The sequence below is a fragment of the Myripristis murdjan genome, chromosome 20 (genome assembly GCF_902150065.1).
Source record: "Myripristis murdjan chromosome 20, fMyrMur1.1, whole genome shotgun sequence".
Lineage (NCBI taxonomy): Eukaryota > Metazoa > Chordata > Actinopteri > Holocentriformes > Holocentridae > Myripristis > Myripristis murdjan.
This window is the reverse complement of record NC_043999.1, coordinates 4,698,835-4,719,194: the sequence shown is the minus strand read 5'-3', so window position 1 is coordinate 4,719,194 and position 20,360 is coordinate 4,698,835. Positions and strand designations below refer to the sequence as shown.

General features: G+C 44.1%; 1 protein-coding gene across 1 annotated transcript; it reads right to left on the bottom strand.

The window, feature by feature from the left end:
* Positions 1 to 702: 702 nt before the first annotated feature.
* Positions 703 to 18,019, bottom strand: lipib (lipase, member Ib). The gene is made up of 10 exons (XM_030078804.1): positions 17,968 to 18,019; positions 15,602 to 15,993; positions 9,142 to 9,250; positions 8,374 to 8,475; positions 6,671 to 6,760; positions 5,523 to 5,690; positions 4,215 to 4,304; positions 3,449 to 3,557; positions 1,927 to 2,100; positions 703 to 1,542 (listed from the first exon to the last, which is right to left on the bottom strand). The coding sequence occupies exons 1-10, from the start codon at positions 18,017 to 18,019 to the stop codon at positions 1,458 to 1,460; spliced, it is 1,371 nt and encodes a 456-aa protein (XP_029934664.1). The 3' UTR covers positions 703 to 1,457.
* Positions 18,020 to 20,360: the final 2,341 nt, after the last annotated feature.

Below are 20,360 nucleotides of genomic sequence, written 5' to 3'. Positions count from 1 at the left end.
ATTTTCCGGCTGGCATCACAGAGCTGAACCCAGCGGGGTCTGGTGTCGCTCCGGACAAACTTCACAGCAGCGTCTCTGTAAGGCAGCAGCTCCCGGCTGGTCTGGACGCCCCGCTGACCGGAGAGGCCATGTCTTCATACGAGCTTATCAGGGGTTTTTAATTTTTAACTGCACATTTCATTCATTCGGAAAGTGAAATAATGAGGTGAGACGCTGAAATGAAATTCCTTCATTTGCGTCACAGTTCACCGCAGCTCTGCACGCACGTCTGCAGAGTCGCATCAGAAATAATCAAAGTTTGACTGTCGGGGGTTTCAGACCAGAGAGGACGAGAGCGGCTGGTGGAAGGCACGGGAGGGAGAGGAAGACTCGTGAAAACACAATGTTAAACACAATTCATAATGTTGGACAGAAGACGAGGAAAATATAAAGACAATTTCAGGTTCTAAAGGGGAAAAAAAAACACTTTCTTGTTGGTAAATTTTCCTGTTTTTAAAATGGTGTAGTGGGATCCGCAGTGGGGCGTTCAGGGTCCTGCTCCACACACACTTCAAATAAGACAGACAGCACAAGTCACGTGTTTCATAGCAGTGACGTTTTCTACAGGAATACTCTCTAACGTCCCCAGTCTGAGACCAGATGTTGGACACCATCTTCACCTCTGCACGTCCAGCGGTTCAGTTCCTATGGGCGGCATTTCCTGTTAGCTTAGCATAAAGACTTGAAGTCTATGGGAGTCGTTAGCCTGGCTCTGTCCACTGTGTAAATCAGCTTCAGAGTCGCTGTAAGGTTTATTTTTTCACTTTGACAGAGCCAAGCTAACACCTCCCATAGACTTTCCCCCACAGGAGCTGAACCACTGGATGCACAGAGGTGAGGTAGCCCCTTAAATGAACAATTAAGTTATACAAATCATTATTGAAGAATCAGTGGAGTATTCCTTTAGTCCTGGCAGCCAGACAGCAGTGTGTCGAGTTCCTTCAAACGTTCATGTTTGTAAGTCATTAAACATTCTGTGTTCAGTTCTGTAAAAATGGAAAAATAACAAATTCCTGAGTAGGCGTTCGCAGTGCAGCTTGTTTCACCGCGGCGGCCGAGGAGTCGGTCTCCTGACAGCAGAGGAAACTGCCACCGGAGAAACAGATGAAGAGAGAGCTGGTGATGTCACCTGGATGTTAATCCCATGCTGCTGTAATCCCATGAAAAATCTCTTTTTGCCAGGTGGGGCTGCCGTAGGCTCCCACCCGCCCACGCAGGTTCTTCTCTCCACCTGAGCCGACTCCATCAGCCGGCTCCTCCTGAGACGCCCCTGCAGGTGTACAGGGGGGCCCGGGAGACCCTGTAGCACCCAGAGGATGGATGGGTGTCCTCCAGCAGGGACGGCGGTGGTGTGTGTGTGTGTGTGTGTATGTGTGTGTGTGTGTTTCCCATGAAGAGGTGTGTTTGGGACAGGTGTGTCAGAGGCGCGCGCTGCAGGGCAGGGGCCTGAACGCCACCTCCATGTTCTCCTCCATGATGATGTCGTAGCGGCACATCAGCGGCCTGAGACACAAAGAGAAGTCAACACAATCAGAAATGCTCAAATTCTCAAGAGAAGAATAAATCATAAACAGTAAACTATAAGAAACAGAAAAAGAAATAAGAAATATGAAAATATGTGCATTAGAAGTTAAAAAAAAAAAAAAGTATGCATCATGTATAAATATTGCATGAATCCTACAATCCCGGGGCAGAACTGATATATAACTAATATAAGCTTTTATGTGAAAAAAATCGAGACATTTCCTTCATTTCGGACATGTTTCTCAGAGCTTTTGGTATCTCAAAAAAACTTGAGCTCCAACAACAACAACCCACATCCGGCTCCCCTGGCTGGGAAAACAGCTTTTGTTTCTGTGTTTTGGGTGAGCTGTCCCTTTAACCGACCTGTCGGGGCGCTCCAGCGGGGTGAGGCGTATCCTCAGCAGCCTGATCTTGTAGCGCGGGCCGATCACGTTGCCGGTGCTGATGCGCATGGAGATCTTCTGGACGGGCTGCAGGTCCTCGTCGAACTGGGCCAGCAGGCGGGTGGAGGTGTACTGCTCCAGCCGGATCAGCTTACTGCAGGCGGGACGGGGGGAAATGACTTTCCATGGTGAAAAATATACATTCCCATGTTTTTTTTTTCCTTTACAAAGATGTTAAGCACACCTCAGCTTCAGAGGTCTGAGGTGTCTGAGGTGCAGCTGCTGTCCAACCAAAACCTTGTATCTCCGTAATATCAGCTTTTCAGAAACTAAAGAAAAACAATCTTGTCTTTCGGTTGACAGCTGTACATTTTTCAGTTTTTATTATCAGTTTTTATAATCATTTTTTATAATCATTTTTGTAAAGGTTTCCTAGTCCCAAAAAGTTGAAAAACTTTCTGAACCTGCAGAGAAGCATCGGGTTTTGTCACTTGGTCCATTTATATATGCTGCTATACCTATTCATATACACTGTTTATATTATATATATATACTGTTTATATTTATATAAGCTGTTTACATTTATTTATATATACTGTATAGTTTATACATATTGTTTATATTTATATATACTGTTTATACTTATATATTTTATATTCTATATTTACATTTTTTTACCTTGCTGTTTTAATATTCTTGTTATTTTATTTATTTATTTAGGCTTATACCGGGACCTGAGTCCTAATTTCGTACCACTAACGTGAAAATGTGAGCTGGTAGGACAGTAAAGTTCCTTGAATCCTTGAATCCTTGAAATACTCAAATCAAGCTAAAACATGAATATCATCAAAATTGGAGATACAGGGTTTTCACCCGACAGTGACAATTTTTCATGAATACGTAGTGACTGATTTGTGTGTGTGTGTGTGTGTGTGTGTGTGTAACTAAGGCTGAAAAAAATCCATGATATTAAAAAAAAAAAAAAAAAAAAGGTGTTTGCTTTGACCGACTCGGCTTTTCCAGTTTTCTAGTGTTCGCCTGGAGCCCAACTCATCTCTTAAAAATGAAAAAGTTGATTTTAAAATTCTCTCTGACTTTAGGAGAGGCATGTATGGAGATGCAAAGTCTCAGGTTTAGGAAAGTTCCAGTTTGTCACCAGTCAGCAGTAAGGATTTCTGGCCCATGAGTGACAGGGCTCCTGGCCAATGGACAAGCTGGAGGCGGGTCGTGCACCAGACATTTTCCAGATGTGGTTTGGGGAGTAGTGAGGGTACGAATGTAAAGTCAAGACTTGGATTATGCTGCAAGAGGAGTTTGAAAATTTGACATTTTCATCTCCTTTTTACTGCTGTTTGCTGAAGATGCATATCAAGTTTTTTTCTCAATGAGACACTTAATTAATTTTTTTTTTTTTTTGAAGACAAGTCGTGGCAAGTCTATGACACAAAACACACAGTTTTGGGGTGAATTGTTCCTTTAAGGTGTTGAAGTGTAAGACTCACTGGTCGACCCGGGCCTCTGTGTAGTTGCGGCCGCTGTGCAGGCGGATGTAGACGACGCCCCAGCGCAGGTACTGGTTCCAGGTGACCATGTCCACCCGGTAGCTCGGCTCTGCAGGACAGGAAGCAGCTGCTGTTAGGACACGAGACACGAGACGCAACATCCAAACTCCACGGCTACGCTTTAGTCCGCTGTGGTGGAGAGAGTACGGCCAACTGCTGCCCCAGTGGAAGTACTGTCACTCTGCTCATGTTGGACTTTAGTACAAGTAGAAGTACTGCTGTAAAAAGGTACTGCAGTAAAAGTAAAACCCCAAAATCTCAGTTTCTGAAGGTTTGTGATGCTAACAGTGAGCAAGTAGAATCTGTTCTCTGTGGTGGATGTGATTTAAAATGTGAAAAACAACAGTTCAGCAAAAATGTACTTAAGTAGAAGTAAAATTACTAACTCAAAAAAAAAAAAAAAAACCTCAAAAAAATACAAGTACACAAAAAGCTACTTAATTACAGTAAAATCAGTAAATCACTTTTTACTTTTACTGCAGGAGATTTTTACTGCACTACTTCTACTTCTACTGCAGTCAGATACCCGCAGAGGAACACTACTTCTACTTCTTCTGCAGTCAGATAGCAGCAGAGTGACAGTACTTGTACTTGGGTATCAGTTTGTAGTACTCTTTCCACCCCTGGAGTAACCCTTGCGACCCATCTATCCACAGCAGATCTATGTTCTCTCAGGTTGTTGTGGCACACAGAGCGTCAGACTCACTCCTGTAGGGCAGCGTTGCCGTGGTGCTGAAGTAAACTTTGGTCTGGCCCAGTCGCAGCAGAGCGTCCCTCCACCTGCTGACATCGTAACCTGCAGGTTAAAAACACAGAGGAACTTCAGCTTCACAGGAAATTGTGTTAAAGGGCCAACAAATCCAGGTTTTTCACAGCGTGTCACTAAGAGCCTGACAGGATCGTGTATCAGTATCAGTTACTCTATTATTATTACTATTATTAAAGGACCACTGTGGTGATTTTGAATATTTGACTCATTTATTACAATTTCCCCTCCTTTTGCATGTCAACAAACCATTTTGCAGAAACTAAAGACTTTACAACACAGAGTCATAATAATGTTATAATATAATGTTCTGCTTCTGCGGCGAACAAAGTCCTCAACATTCAGAAACCACACAGCTGATAATTGACTGTGGAAAGCAAAACTTTTCCCCGGGGACTATTTTCCCTGACGGAGGAGGAGGAGGAGGAGGAGGAGGAGGAGGAGGAGCACTGCTCCCTCACTGCAAAAACGCAAAATCTTACCAAGATTATTTGTCTTATTTCAAGTCAAAAATGTCTTATTACCAGTCAAAATATCTCATTACACTTAAAATAAGACATGATCACCTCAAAAGTTTTTAGACAACTGTCTCTTGTTTCAAGTGAAAATTTGCTTGTTTCATTGGCAAAATTTGTTTCTTGTTTCTAGCTAATTTTCACTTATTTCAAGTGAATTTTCACTTTTTCCACTGGCAAATTTTGCCAATGAAACAAGCAAATTTTCACTTGTTTCAAGTGAATTTTCACTTGAAACAAGTGAAAACTGTCTAAAAACAATTTACTTCTGAGGTGATCATGTCTTATTTTAAGTGTAATGAGATATTTTGACTAGAAATAAGACATTTTTACTTGAAATAAGATGAATAATCTTGGTAAGATTTTGCGTTTTTGCAGTGAGGGAGCGTTTCAGTGTGAAAAAGTCCTGAAAACCCAACAGTGCTGCTGCTTTTAGGAAATCTCATGTGGAGGACTTTATTCCGCTGATGGAGAACTGGAGTGAAGAAAGTGTGAAGGCTCTGGAAGTTCATGTTCATATCGTAGTGGAATGAATGGAAACCAGCGGCTGGAGGAAAGGGAGGAGAAGCGATACGGCGGCTCTAAACTAAATAAAATGCTACTGTGGGAGATCAGCAGGAACATTTTATCGATGTTCCACTGAACTCGCTGAATCACTGGTGTGCTTCTTGTTTCTGATCCCTTTAATGCGTCTTTAAAGCTCTGCGTTTTTTCTTTTTTCTTCCCCACTCACCGAGCACAGGGCACGGGGCGGGCTTGAAGGCCTCGCACTGCAGACACCGCCCGTCCAGGAAGTCGCTGTAGGAGGTGCAGGGGTAACCGGTGAGGCTGCAGGTTCGGTTGAGGGCGCACAGGAACAGGAAGACCGAGCGCTGGTGGTCACACACGAAATATGACTTTCCTGTCGGGGGGAAAAGAGAGAGAGAGAGAGAGAGGGTACAGCAGTGAGGATGTGTGTGTCTGAAGGGGTGTGAAAGGCTGAATCTCAATCTCCTCCCTGAGCCCTGAGCCCTGAACCCTCACTGACTTAAGTAGCTGCACCTGGAAAGTGACTGAGTCCGTGAGGCTGCAAGGGGCTGAAGTATAGAAAGGGAATGGGACAGCACAATCGCAGCTTTGGGGCTTTTTATTTTACATTTTTTGTTTTATAGAAAATATTATACTCACATGAGAACTTCTTCTTTTTTGCGGCGTCACTGCTGATTGCCCCCTCCGTGTTTTTTGTTTTTTTGATACCATGTAGGATTTATGATTTTATGATTTATGATTTTATGTGTGCATGTTTTTTTCTTTTTAGGCTGTGCGGGCAGTGCATTTTACATTATTTTATTCTATTTAAATTATAATTGTATTTTTATTTTATTACTTTATATTATCTTTTCTTCTTCTTCTTCTTCTTCTTCTTCTTATTTTATTTTATTTTATTTGATCTTATCTTATTTTATCATGTTATCCTATTGTGTATTTTACCTTTTTATTCTGCTTCTGTTGTGTTATCTTGTGGTGTTTTATCTTGTTGTGCAGCACTTTGGAAAACCTTGTCTGTTAAAACTGTGGATTGAAAGTGGATTGGATTGGATTGGATTGTTTACAAATTCGCTCGTTTCACTTCACTTTTCTAGCGGCCGCCAGCTGGTTTCCCCAGGGGAATCATGTCATACGTCACAATGCAATGAACTATGGGTAATTCCCTAACGCTAAGTCTGCAGAGATGCCCACTTATGGAAAGGGTGCATTGAGGGCTCCGCGAGAGATCCCTCACGCACTTCGTGAATTGTCAGTGGGACAACCCTAAGCCCTCGCGGACTCAAAGTCAGTGAGTGTGTGAGGGTGGACGTTGGGATTGGGCCACAGTGTGTCGGTGTGTGTGTGTGTGTTTACCTGCGAAGATGGTTTTGGGGCAGCCCGGCTGGTCGGCCCCTCCGTTGGCGTAATAGTCGATGTGGCCGTGAGCGCCTCTCAGTCCAAACGCTGTGGACACAAAACAGATTGAGGCTGAGTTCACCACAGGCCTCACAATAAAGTGTACAATACAATAAAGTATATTCTATTTGATTCTATTCTATTCTATTAAACGGCTCATGGTTCCACCTCTCTGGGTGTCAAAGACAAAAAACTGCACTGAAGTTGCGGGTAGCAGACAATTTGTACTCATATTGCCTGACAGTCATTTACATTTGGAGAATCAGAATCAGAATCAGAATACTTTATTGATCCCCAGGGGGAAATTACTTTTTGTTACAATAACAACTCCTACTCCAAGTGTAAAGTAAAAAGAGCAAATAGTCAAGAAAAATAAAGAAAGGAATATAAATATAAAAATAAATATAAATATATATAGAATAAAAAGAAAGAAAAAATATATGTACAAGTGCAAACATGGACAGGAATTATTGCACTATAGGTTATTGCACATAAGTATGGTATTGAATATGGATTATTGCACAGAGAAGCAAAGTTTGTAAAAATTTTTCAGAGCCGTTTTTAAGATTTCCCTCATTCCTGTTCAGGCTCTTCATGGCCTCTGCCAGCTCCCCTGACATGTTAGAGCCGCACACACACACACACACACACACACACACACACAGACCGGTGCTCTCTCTGAGATTCTGGCTCAGAGCTCTTCAGTCTGTTCCAGCGGCCCGGCTCAGAACCACAGGAGGCCGAAGCGTTGGCAGGTCGGGCCCCGAGGCTCTGGAGCCATCAGGTAAGCCGAGTCGGTGATTTATTTTAAGTCTCCTCTTTAATCAGAGAGCCCTTCCTGATTTTACTTTACTGAGTTTTAATCTCCTCTGAAATCTGTTTTAATCTGAAGTCTTTTCTTGGTCTTTATACTAATTTAACACATAATGCTACCCACAGGAACTGAACCAGATATTTCCAACATGACTAATTAATACATGGCATTTCATAAAGGCCCAATAAATCCTAACCTCTTCCTGCTGTGGACCCCCTCACTGGCCCTCATGAGGCCCCAGGCCCCTGCTTGAAGTGATTCTGATATGAAAAGATATTTTGGTCTGTGTTGATTATGAGATGGTCCACTTTTGCATAAATTGTACATAAAGTAATAATAATCCCTCATACACAGTTTGGTGTCACAGCAATATCTAATGAGTTCACCCTTTCAAACTGGGACAAATTCACTTGATGTCTTTTAAAAACATGGGAACAGGAACGAGGAGAAAACATTAAAAAAGGAAATTATCTGATTTTTTTCAATTTCAAGAGAACTGTATTTGTAATGAGAGATTTAAAGGTCAGATTTGTGATGCTGGATCAGATTTCTTGTGTTTAAATTAGAGTGAATTTCCGCTGAGGGCCCCTGGAAGACCCTGCACTGGGCCCTGGACCGCGTGTTGAGAACCCTGGTCCTGAGCAGGTGACGCAGCCTGAGGCAGTGAAGGCGGCTGCTCTCTCTTTCTACTCGCAGCGTCAAAAGGCTCTTACATAAATGTCCGCCCTGTAAGTCTGTTAAATCCTGTCCCGCTGACACTGAACGGGACGCGTCACTGGGACAAATCCCTCGGCGCCGTGCGTGTGTGTGCGTGTGTGTGTGTGCCGGCCGGGTGTCGGATGCTCACAGTTCATGTCCGTGTGCAGGACGTCCACAAACATGGCGTCGGTCGGGTCCAGCCTGTCCTCCGGTGTGGCCCCGGTGAACATCGGCCCCGCCGGGTCCAAACCTGCGGGCGAAACAGGACGGGACTCTGTTGCCATGGTGACAAGACTCCAAATGTGAATTTAACATCCTACTTTTGACTTTTTAACAACCCTTAGAGCCGCCGGGCCTACTGGACAGGTCAGGAACAGCACCTACGGCCCCGCCCTCCTCAATACAGGGACCAATCAGATTCATTTGAACATTTAAAATTCACTTGATTTTATTGAAGAACACGAGGACAAAGACGATGAAAAATTGAGAATTGTCAAGAAGTGATCTGAAAAAAATCAGGAAATCAGAAAATGACCTAATATTAGTATAGAAAAAATGTATATACTAAAAAAATACATGATAATAACCTAGAAAGAAATAAAAAAAATTACAAGAAAATAACCTGAAAATTAGCGATACAAATGTAAAAAATAAATAATAAAAATAAATAAATAAAAAGAATAATAACAAAATAATCCCCCCAAAAATGCCAAATAAAAAGAGATTGAGTGTGTTTTGCTCACAGGGTGAAGTCAAACCTTTAAAGAAAAGCCCACAAGACACATTCAACAGCTCAACCCAGAAATCTACGACCTCTGATGGGACACAGGCAGGCTGTTCAGCGTTCTGACCTGTGACACTGATCGACTCAGGTGACATCCACGGGCCCCTGCTTGAATGTTTTTTCTTTCCTCACCTGTGATGCGGCCGATCCTCCCCTTCAGGTTCGCTCCCACGAACCCGGCCAGGTGAGCTCCCAGACTGACGCCGATGAGGTGCACCGAGCTCAGAGAGGCTCCCTCCTCCTGCGCGCGCGCACACACACACACACACACACACACACACAGACACACACACACACTGTTCAAACCTCTACACTGCATCTTTGTTCTCTTTTGTTTTTGTCTTTTTGGCTGCGTTCACACAGCCAGTCGAAAATGACCAAGATCGTATTTTTTCCTCAGTTGTGACACAGATCTGATTTCTTATAGCCAAAAACACACTGGGAATCTGGAATTTTTAAATCTGACTTGGGCCACTTTCATATGTGGTAATAAATCAGATCTGTGTCTGCTTCCTGCTGATGTGAATGATCAGATCAGAATTCATGTGTTTTTTTCCCTCTGAGCAGCTTCACATCTCTGTCAGAGCGTCTTTACTCAAAACAAAACAAAACATGGAGGATCACAGCTGCATCTCTTTCCACTGCTGTGTGAACGCAGCCCTCTCACCACAGATAAACACACACACTCCTGACACAGGTCTCTGTCTCCATCGTGCTCTGAGGCATGACCTCAGTGAGCCTTCACCGTGTGAGGAGCACCCGTCACTTCACACTGTATCATGTGACATCTGTGTTGTTGTTGTTGTTTTATTTGTTGATACCAAAGTCGAGGAGAGTAGATCACATGGCTACGTTTAGAAAATTACCATAAAACTAGATTTATAGTGGGTGTCTGCTTGGAGGAAATCCTCATGAAACATTAAAAATTAGTTCAACCTGTCATCTATTTCTTTATCTGTGATGATTACTGTGTACATATATATATGTATATATATGTATATATATATATATATATACATACACACATACACACACACCCACACCCACACATGTACACGTGTGTGCATATGTGTGTGTGTGTGTGTGTATTTGATTATGTATTTTAGTATACATATATATGTCTATGTATTTGACTTAATCTCATTTCCGAAATGCCATTGTCATTACCGCAACAGGTATTTTTTCTACAAAATTCGTGATTATTAGATAATATTTTGTTTGAAAATGTATATACATATTATACAACAGTACTTTTCTAAGGTCTGCTTCATAAGAAATGTGTGTTATTTTTTAAAATAATGATAAAATAAAAAAGGTTTGATATTTTGAGGTAAGTTTCAGTAATGAGAAATAATACAGATATTATGAAAAATAATAAAAATGAAAAAAAAAAAAAGATCTCTCCAAAGTTATATATAGCTTTCAGCATGACTGACATAAATCTACTTTAGCCAAAAATAGACATTTTTATCCTTATATTTGAGGTAATGTCATGTTGCGGTAATGATGATTTTTCATGGTCTTCATCTGAAAAATGTAAATAAATACATACGAAATATTTACAAAATCTTCCAAAAATAATGTTTATAGTAAGTTCAGACCTCAATCTCGTATGTGGATAGAAAAATATGTGCAAAATGGCATTTTAAAATGTTTGTTGTATGACACCTTTTAAATCTGAATTTGGTGAGAATCACCCTTTACTCCAGCTCAGTCCTGAGTGTCAGACCTCCAGGGCCGGGGGACGACGTCACAGTGGAGCTCCGTCCTCACAGGTGTTCCGGAACACCTGTGAGGACATCACAGTGGCATGACGTCATCACAGGTGTTCCGGAACACCTTTGATGACATCACGGTCACAGTAGTTTGAGAAATATTTTGTACCCGGGGTCAGACGGTGAACAGTGAACGGTGAGAGAGGTAAGTAACGATTTCTCTCCAAAAAAAACAAAACAAATGTGTGTTTTCTGGTTGAACAGTGGTAGTGAGTGTGTGTGCATGAGAGACAGCGGGCTCATATTTAACTTGGACACATCCGGCTGCAGCACTTTGCTCAGGAAAGCGTGAGGCGTGGGATGCAAACAGACATTTCTCGTAGACACATTTTGCTCGTTAATATTCGGACTCTAGCAACTTTGGGAGATTTCCAGCAGCCGGATAAAAAACAACCTCTGCTGTTTTGGGATGTCGAGCAGCGCAAGCGATCCGTTTCATGTCTTCACCGCATGTTGTGTCGATGCATGAGGGTTTTCTTTAATAACGCTTTACTGTAAAGACCAGAGCGGCTGCTTGCAGGAGTTGTGAACGCAGTGATATGATGGTACATTTCAGCAGCAATACTAAAAACTGTAGTGCGAGCGGACAGGGAAACAATCACATTGCAAGAATTTACTGAGCTCAGAAAAAAAAAAAAAATTTGCTCACCCACCTGCAAGCCACAAAAGTTACTGAAGTGGGTGTGTAGCAGCTGCAAGGTGTAAACAACTGGATAAAAATGGTAGTTGACTGTCAGCTGTGATAACCAATAGGAAACTGAAGCTAGAAATATCCTGATAGATACAGAGACAAATACTGATGCTGGCTGACCAGACTCAGATCCAGACGATGACACACTCCCAGAGGGTTGATAGGTGGCTCAGTAGGTCCAGTGTGTGTGTCTTTAACATTCAGAATGACTTCAAATTAACATTTAAAATTTTTTTAAATAGTTTGGGGGTGTGCTTTGGGGTTAGGGTTAGGGTTAGCTGCCATATGGCTGTGCCTCTTTGAGTAATGTTGTGGCTGTTAACCACAGTGAAGGAACGCTGCTCTAATCCTTGTTTCAAATGACAGGACTCGGCCCACACTACGAATACTGAACATTTCAGTCACACATGAAGTCGTAATGGTTGTAATGCTATGTTGTATGTTGTAATGACTATGAACTGACTGTGTGTTTGTAATTGCAGATGGCGTACGTTCCACAAAAAACCACAACGAGAGCCCGGCAAACGGTGGTTGCCGGGGTGATGAACGGCTCAGACCAGCTGATGGTGTCCTCCACAATCACCTACGAAGGTGAGACACTGGGGAGGCCACTGTCTCCGGGTGAGATCCCCCTGGACGAGTCTGGAAGCACTGTGAGGTGCACGTACAGCGTGCAGGCCCACGCTGTCACAACGCAGGGAGCCAGGGAGTGGAGAGACGAAGGAGCTTTTGCTCTGGGAAGCGTCTGTCCTGCAGCGAGCGCTCCAGATCCCTTCACCCCTGTGGCAAGAGCCCTGCCCCCGCCTGAAACCGCCTCCATCCCTACGGCTGAGGCCCAGGCTCACGGCCCCACTCCAGAAGACCTGCAACAGTCTCTCCGTGAAGCCCAGGCAAAGGTCAGCATTCTGACCAAGAAAGGCAAGGAGAGGAAGCAGAAGCTGTTGCTCCTGAGAGAGAAGCTGCAGCTCCAGGAACAGCAAAGCCAGGAGCAGATTGCTGCGCTGCACAAAATAATCGAGCAGCAGAAGAATACCATCTTGCAAAAAAAGAAAACCATCCGAGAGAAAAAGAAGATGAACATGGAGCAGAGCAGAACCATCGAGGAGCTCCAGACACAGAACGCTGCTCTGATGAAAATGCAGAAAGATGCAAAAGAGTCTCGCATCAAGGCGAAGAGGCTGCTCAGCCAGCGGGACGCCATCATCAGCGAGCAAGATGCAGCCCTCAGGAGGCAAAACGCAATCATCCTGGAGCGGGACGAAGCCATCAGGGAGCGGGACGAGGACATCCTGGAGCGAGACAACGTGATCGTCGAGCTCCGCGGTGTCATCGCCGCTCTGCAGAGACACTCCAAGAACAACATGGAGGTCCAAAAGGGCAAAAAAGCAGAGAGAGGGAGGAAAGACGGCGGGAAGACAGAGAGGAAAAAGAGAGCAATAAAAGACGGGAAAAGAGGAGAAGGACAGAGAGGGAAGGAACGAAAGAAAAGCAAGGTTAAGAAAGTCCAAAAGAAGAGTGGCAAGGAAGACAAGAGACACGAGGCAGCCGTCAAACTGAGACACCAGGAGGCAGAGACGCAGCCACAAGTGAAGCTCGGCTTCTTTGGAACCATCAAGAAATGGAAATTCGACCGACAGAGAGAGCAGATCAAGACTCAGATTAAGAAGACTTACGGGAAGGAGAGGGACGAGTGCTCGACCTGTAAAGGTAAGTCAGCACACACACACTGCACACACACTGCACCTTCTTTCCAGCTGTTACACTGCAAAAAGTCAAAATCTTACCAAGATTATTTGTCTTATTTCAAGTAAAAATGTCTTATTTCTAGTCAAAATATCTCATTACACTTTAAATAAGACATGATCACCTCAGAAGTAACTTATTTTTAGAAAATTTTCACTTGTTTCAAGTGCCAATGGAACAAGCAAATTTTTACTTGTTCACTTGTGTCACAAGGAAAAATTTGCTTGTTCCATTGGCAAAATTAGTTTCTTGTTTCAAGCTAATTTTCACTTGTTTCAAGTAGATTTTCACTTGAAACAAGTGAAAATTGTGTAAAGACAAGTAATTTCTGAGCTGATCATGTCTTATTTTAAGTGTAATGAGATATTTTGACTAGAAATAAGACATTTTTACTTGAAATAAGACAAATAATCTTGGTAAGATTTTGACTTTTTGCAGTGCACTGTTCTTCACTCCTGACTGACTTCTCATTTGTTTCTTACAGCGATCACTTGCTCACACATCAGGGAACGCCAGCGGCATGAGAGGCTCCTCCTGATGGAACAGGAAGAGTACAGGCGGAAGGACGAGCATCGCTGGATGGAGAAATTGAAGGAGAAGGCGAGGAAGAAAGAGGAGAAGGAGAAGAAGAAGACGGAGGCCGAGCGGGGTCGGTCCGGTTTGGGCCGATTCTTTTTTTGCTGCCTGGGACGATAAAATCCTCCGCAGCAACCTCCGACTTTCATCTCAGAAAAAAAATCCCCCAGTGATGGGATCCTTTTTCATAGAAACATCAATTCTCAGTGGGAGGAATGAAAGAAATGCACACACACACACACACACACACACGCACTCACAAACCACCCACCACACCCCAACCCTTCTCATTACCCCCCATGCCTAATTCCCTTTATTCCTTACACAGTGCACACACACACACACACACACACACACACTCACTCACAAACCACCCACCACCACCCTACCCTTCTCATGTCCATATATCCCTAATTCCCTTTATTTCTTACACAGTGCACACACACACACACACACACACAAAACCCTCCCATTAATGTGAGAGTGATGAAAGGATCTCATCATAATGGAGATTTTTTTCCCAAGATGCGTTCACGCTCTTAAAAAGGATGTCATGTCCAACAGACACATCCTTTTTCAGAGTGTGAGGCGGGCGGCACGGCGGCCCAGTGGAAACACTGCGGCCTCACAGCAGGAGGGGCGGGGCTTCAGCCTCCGGCCCCGCCCCCTCTGTGGGAGTGGGCGTGGTCTCCCCGTGTCTGCGTGGGTTTCCTCCGGGTACTCCGGTTTCCTCCCACACTCAAAAACATGCATTTCCATGTGGGACTTGAAGGTGCCTTCTGTCTAATGGCCAGCAGGGGGCGACTCCACTGGCTTTAAAAACAGTCCTGGTACCTTAGATTCCCACGTTAAAGTGTAAAATAAACACTTTTACAATTGAATACCTGCTTTGCTTTCATCTGCTGACTTGCCCCACTGTGATAACTGACTGGAGGATTTAATTATTAAATATCCATTTAGGCTTAAATTAAGGATTAAAGGTATGTATAATTAGGGGCGTGTCACTTCTGAGTGACAGGTGGGTCACGTCCAGACCTGGTCGCAATGTAATGTTCTGTGTTCTTCTACACTTCCAAAAGGTCACACACACACACACACACACACACACAGTCCAGGTTCATATACATAAATTGTTTGGAGTAAAGCAGCCGCCTTCTTGATAAATCAGCTGTCTAAAAAATTATAATTATCCTCTATCCTGGCGGGTTTAGTGTTGCTGCTTAAATGTCCCAGTGTACCTGCTGCAGTGGGACATTAACAATCCCTGAGAGCAGCCGCTCTGTTCTTTAAATCATTACAGACAACACTCATCAATACAACACACAATCAAAAAAAATCACCTGGAAAGCTCAAGCTGCTCGAATTTTTAAAAGCAACATCGCCTGTAGAGGTGGAGTGAAATTTCCATGAGGTTGTGGATCTCCAGATCCAGATCAAAGAAAATATTCACACAGGTTCAGATGGCATCAGAGCCGCCGCACAATAATCACCATTTTGAGCTGAGAACATGTTTTAAAAGATAAACAATAAGTTAGGGCTCTGTGGGCTCTGCTTAGCGCCCTCTAGAGGTCAAAGCTGGTCCTGTAAACCAGGATGTGAATTCATTTCTGGCAGTGAGTTAAATCCTCAAAGCAGGTAGGAAAAAAACCCAAAAGGGAAAACATGTAAGAAATCTAGTGAAGGATCACCAAACGGGTCATGAGTGCAATTGTGGAGCTAAAAAGTGCCTGAACACATCTGGATTGTAATTGGCTCGTCTCTAATGCAAAAAGACATGTTTTTTAAGCTGAAGCGCAGCAGGTCTCACCTGCATGGTCATGATGAAGCTGGTCAGGTTGTAGGCGGCCTGGCGGGTGTTGGCGACGGCGGTGAAGTAGTTGAGGTTGGCCGCCCCCCTGTTCCAGTCCACCACGATGACGTTCATGTCCTCCTGCTCGGCCAGCAGGTGGACGATGTGGTCGATCCAGATGGGCGGCGCCCCGGTGGGCCGGTAGCCGTGGATGACGAAGGTGGTGGGCCGGGAGAGGTTGAAGAGCGGCTGGGAGGACAGGCGGTGGTGGTTGAGCTCGCGGCCGCAGTCGAGGTTGGAGCGGGTGTAGAGGAGCAGCCGCACGTACAGCGTGGTGCCGATGAAGCAGTGGGACAGGTCCAGGTCCGTGAAGTCGTCGCAGGACTCGGCCGCCCCGCTCTCCTCCTGGCCTGGAAACAGTCACTTCATGTCATCAACAGCCAGGGGGGCAAATAAACGTTTTGGCCAACCTGTTTGAGTGTCTGGTGGACGCCCCAAATGTCACCAGCCACTCTTTTTTGAAAACCACATTTATATTTACCACAGGCATACTTCATGAAGCTGCATTCAGATGCATTTAAACTCAAGAAATCTGACGTCTGTCCACCATCACTGATCTGAGGTTTAAAGGTAGAAGGAGTTGGATTTACTTAAAAAAAACAAACAAAAAAAAAACACTGTTTAAACTCAGACAAAAAGAATTCCTCATCACTTCTGAGTCATTAGCAGTGTGTGCTGGTGTGTGTGTGTGTGTTGGTGTGTGTGTCTGCAGAGACGCTGCCCTCTGTTTCGCTGAGCTCGGGACTCTCCTGGGCGTCAGCATTTGGGCAGCGGGTGTGTAGCTCCCAGCCAATCACAGCACGCGGTGCCAGATTGATAGTGCTCATTCTGTCTTTAAATATATATCACTTAAATAATTTTAAATATAGTTTCCTTGTACATTTTGAGAATTTTGCTGACTTTAGGATAATTTTCTGTTTTTTTTTTTCTTTTTTTTTAATAATTTGTTAATCACCTGATTCAGTTCAAATCAGGACAGCGACCCCCTGTGAGTGAACAGCTGACCTCTTACAGACACATGAACTAAGACAACAGGGACCAGGGAGCATGATGAGGTCAAAGGTCACTGTAGCGTGAGCAGCATCGGGAATGTATTGAACCTTCAACCGGGCCAGACAGACTGTTTTTTGTTTTTTCCTGCTAGATAATCTCTGTTGTGTCCATACAGTTTTTGCATAAAGATTTGTCTTAATCTGTATTGAAAGTTGGGCCACGTAATCTGACGTGCCCAGACCGTCAATCAGAATACGTGTGAGCGGCCTTTCCTGTTTCGAAACACCTCAGCGTGACGTTTAGGGAAAGGTTAGCTGTCCTCCTTTCCTCTGATCGCCTCAGTCTGCTGTTTGGTGCCAGGTCACAGGTCAAAGGTCAGAACTAATGGTTTACTCCGTCTACTGGAAACACTGGAGTCACCGGTCTGATTTCCCCTCAGCTCAAGGCCTCCTTAGCTCTGTGATGGGAGGATTAAGTCAGTTTCCAGGATGCACAGGCCGGCGTGAGCCTGTTAAAAGTGTCTTTGGCCTCGGTTTAGTGCGATGGGCAGGCTGAGTGTCCAAGTCCATGTTCAAGTGTGGCAGCGGCTGCAGCCACTGTGTGTATGGATTATTGTTGCAATATTCTCCGTGGTGGTTTGAATTTGCATGTCGTTAGCATGTAGCATCGGGGCTAGCTGGCTTTAGCGCTGGTGATCCATGCTCTGTAATTAGCACACAGTCCCACACTGCCCTCAATAGGATCAGGCTGCTATAAAAAAGCACCTCATCCCATGCAAGAGGTGCAAGCGGTGATTATGGCTGTCAATCACACCCTTGGGGCGGGGCTAACGAGTGAAAATGGCCCCAATCCAGGCCCAAAACACACACACACACACAGAGGGAGAGTTGAACTGTGAATGACTTCTGATAGACAGAGATTGTGCGTAAGTGCGTATGTGTGTGTGTGTGTGTGTGTGTGTGTGTGTGTGTGTGTGTGTCTTAATCAATAAAGACATACAGGTATGTTCCAATCTGCATCACAGGGAAACAGACGGACAGAGACAGACTGGACTTTTACCTCAGAGCAGATGGAGGGGAAATTTTCAATCACCTGTTTGTCCCTTTAAAACCTCACGGAGCTGTTTCTCTTTCTGTCCCGCGAAAACAAACACGCACATTTCCCCGTTTGTAGGTATGTGGAGCAGAACACCAGTTATTTTTATCTTCATTAAGTCGGAAGGGAGACGCATGAGCGTAAGGGCTAATTGACGTGATCAAGCTGCCCAAGAATCCTGATTCAGACGAGAAACACACAGACTAACACTCAGAGATGATAGATTTTTGCATTACCTTTGCAGAGGACGAGCAAGCCCACCAGACCCAGGAGCCTCCAGGGCAGCATCCTTCCACCGGCCGGACCCAGAGAGAGAGGGAGAGAGAGAGAGAGAGAGGTGAGACGAGAGGAGAGGGAGGTCAAAGTGTAAGAGACAGAGAGACACTAGCAGCTCCTGCAGCCGTGCAGAGTGAAGGAGGGGCTGAGCGAACGAAGGAGGGCTTGTTGTGGAGGGAGGGAGGAGAGGATGGGCGGCGTCTGTCTCGCGGTCACTTGGAGAGGGGATGGAGAGACTGAGAAGAGGAGGAGGAGGAGGAGTTACGGGAGAGGGAGGAGCAGAGGGGAAGAGTTTAGGAACTGGTGTGATTAAAACATGATGTCAAAAGTTAACACTCACACACCCTTTGTTTTGTATTGTGACAATGTGCAGTGAATGAAAACAGTGAAATTAAATTAATGCTCATTTTCCTGAGGACCCTCCAGGATCCCCTCAAGGACCCCTGGAGGTCCACACTTTGAAACCACTGTAACTGTAAAAGTAGCAGCACCACAGTGGAAAAACACTGCAGTGAAAGTAAAAGTAGTTCATCGTGCAGCTCGGTTCCTTTCAGAGAGTTAAATTCTTGCTGCATTAACCTGTAAGAGGTGTTTTATTGTTGCAGCTCCACATCCTGCTGGCTGGTTTTCACTCTGACATGCAGAACATCTGATGTTTTGCAAGGAAAAGCCTCTTCTGCAAAGGAACTCCAGCCGTCAGATAAATGCAGTGCAGGAAAAAGATTTCCCTCTGAAATGTAGAGCAGGAAAAATAGAAAATCCTACGGGCCAGAAATACTCAAGGAATGTGATGATACTTCAAAGTTACGTTAATGTACTTAAATTACTTTGCACTGTTTGCAGCACAGCCTGGCGTACAGTAAGCTGACAGTCTGACAGCTGTGTGTAAATGAAACTTTGAGGATGACGTTTTACAGTACGAGCCGTGACCGAGAGCAGTAAAAAAAAAAAAAACACATACGTAGAAACGATATATTTCCATAGGTTAATTTAGACAACTCTTTTAAGTAGTAGGTGGCCCTCAGCATGCAGACGGGTCCCAATAATTGAACAGCGAGAGTGAGGCGTGATTGCGGGTTAGTGTGCCGGCAAAAGTTGGAACCACACCAGCTCTGGTTATTAATAGCAGCGCAGCCTGAGCCCAGCCCAGCGCTGCCCTGTACTCACTGCATTCAACCTGCGCTGCTGAGATAAATACATGTAATTTATGTGCTGAGTACAGGACAGAGGCGGCCAAATGCTAAAAGTCTTCAAACGCAGTCAAACTGTGCCGAGGCGAGCACGCCGTAGCACAAAACGGGAGCCGGGTTTTGTTGGTTGTGTAACGGAGAGATGGATCAACATCAACATGCCGGCTGCTCGCTGGGGACGATCGCTTTTTACTAAATCTGCTGAGTTCAGGGGTTTTCAAACGTTCACATGCTCCAGATCCTCAGGTCGTCTTTCTTTATCCTTCATTTGAAGTGACTTTCCGCTTTGATATGGCAAGATTTTATTTGTGTCTAATAAGAGTCAACGTGCTGATATTAAAACCTAATGCATTTTTATCATTAAGAATTTCTAGTGAAGTACAGGGTGACCCAAAAAAACGGGAACTTTTTAACAATCCAATAAAACCAAGAGTGATGGAAGAAAAATATTTTATTCATAGTAACTGAAACCTGAAAACATGCCATTTAAGAAACAATGATGGAATTTTCATTTTTTAAAAATTGTGCTGCCACTTGCTCATGTCTGCCAATACGCACTTCAAAAATTCCCGTTTTTTTGGGTCACCCTGTAGTGTAGTATTTATATTATAGTACTGAATATTTCTCATTTTGCCAAGGACCCCCTGGAAGCCCCTCAAGGAACCCCAAGGGTCCCTAAACCCCACTTTGAAAACCACAGGATCCAACAAGCTTACCCTGCTTATCATGGCATAACACGTTAAACTGATGATATTGTGTGCAGATGTTCAATATTTTTAAAGGTGAATTATTTTGCAAATGAATGAATAAATAAATGAACAAATAAGGAAGCTATTACTGGAGGAAATCTCAAGACGTGTATTTCAAATCCACACATCCACTGTGTGAATGTGACAGCTTCAGAGCTGCTGGAAGGTTTATTTTTTCACTTTGACGGAGCCAGGCTAACGACTCCCATAGACTTTAAGTCTTTATGCTAAGCTAACAGGGAATGCTACCCATAGGAACTGAACCACCGGACGTCCAGAGGTGGAAATGGTGTCCAACATCTGGTCTCAGTCTGGGGAACTCAGGAAAAGGAGATTTTGCCCAAAATGTTGGCGTATTCCATTAAATTAATAATTATGTTATACAAAACATTATTAAATAATCAAAGTGTAATT

Bases quoted from the DNA above. Each gene is read 5' to 3' on its own strand.
- lipib (XM_030078804.1), bottom strand. From the start codon at position 18,019: ATGCTGCCCTGGAGGCTCCTGGGTCTGGTGGGCTTGCTCGTCCTCTGC. The intron at 8,476-9,141 runs GTGAGGAAAGAA...TTTCGCCCGCAG, and splicing joins GAGGATCGGCCGCATCACAG to GTTTGGACCCGGCGGGGCCG. The intron at 4,305-5,522 runs GTGAGTGGGGAA...TTTAACCTGCAG, and splicing joins CGCCCCGTGCCCTGTGCTCG to GTTACGATGTCAGCAGGTGG.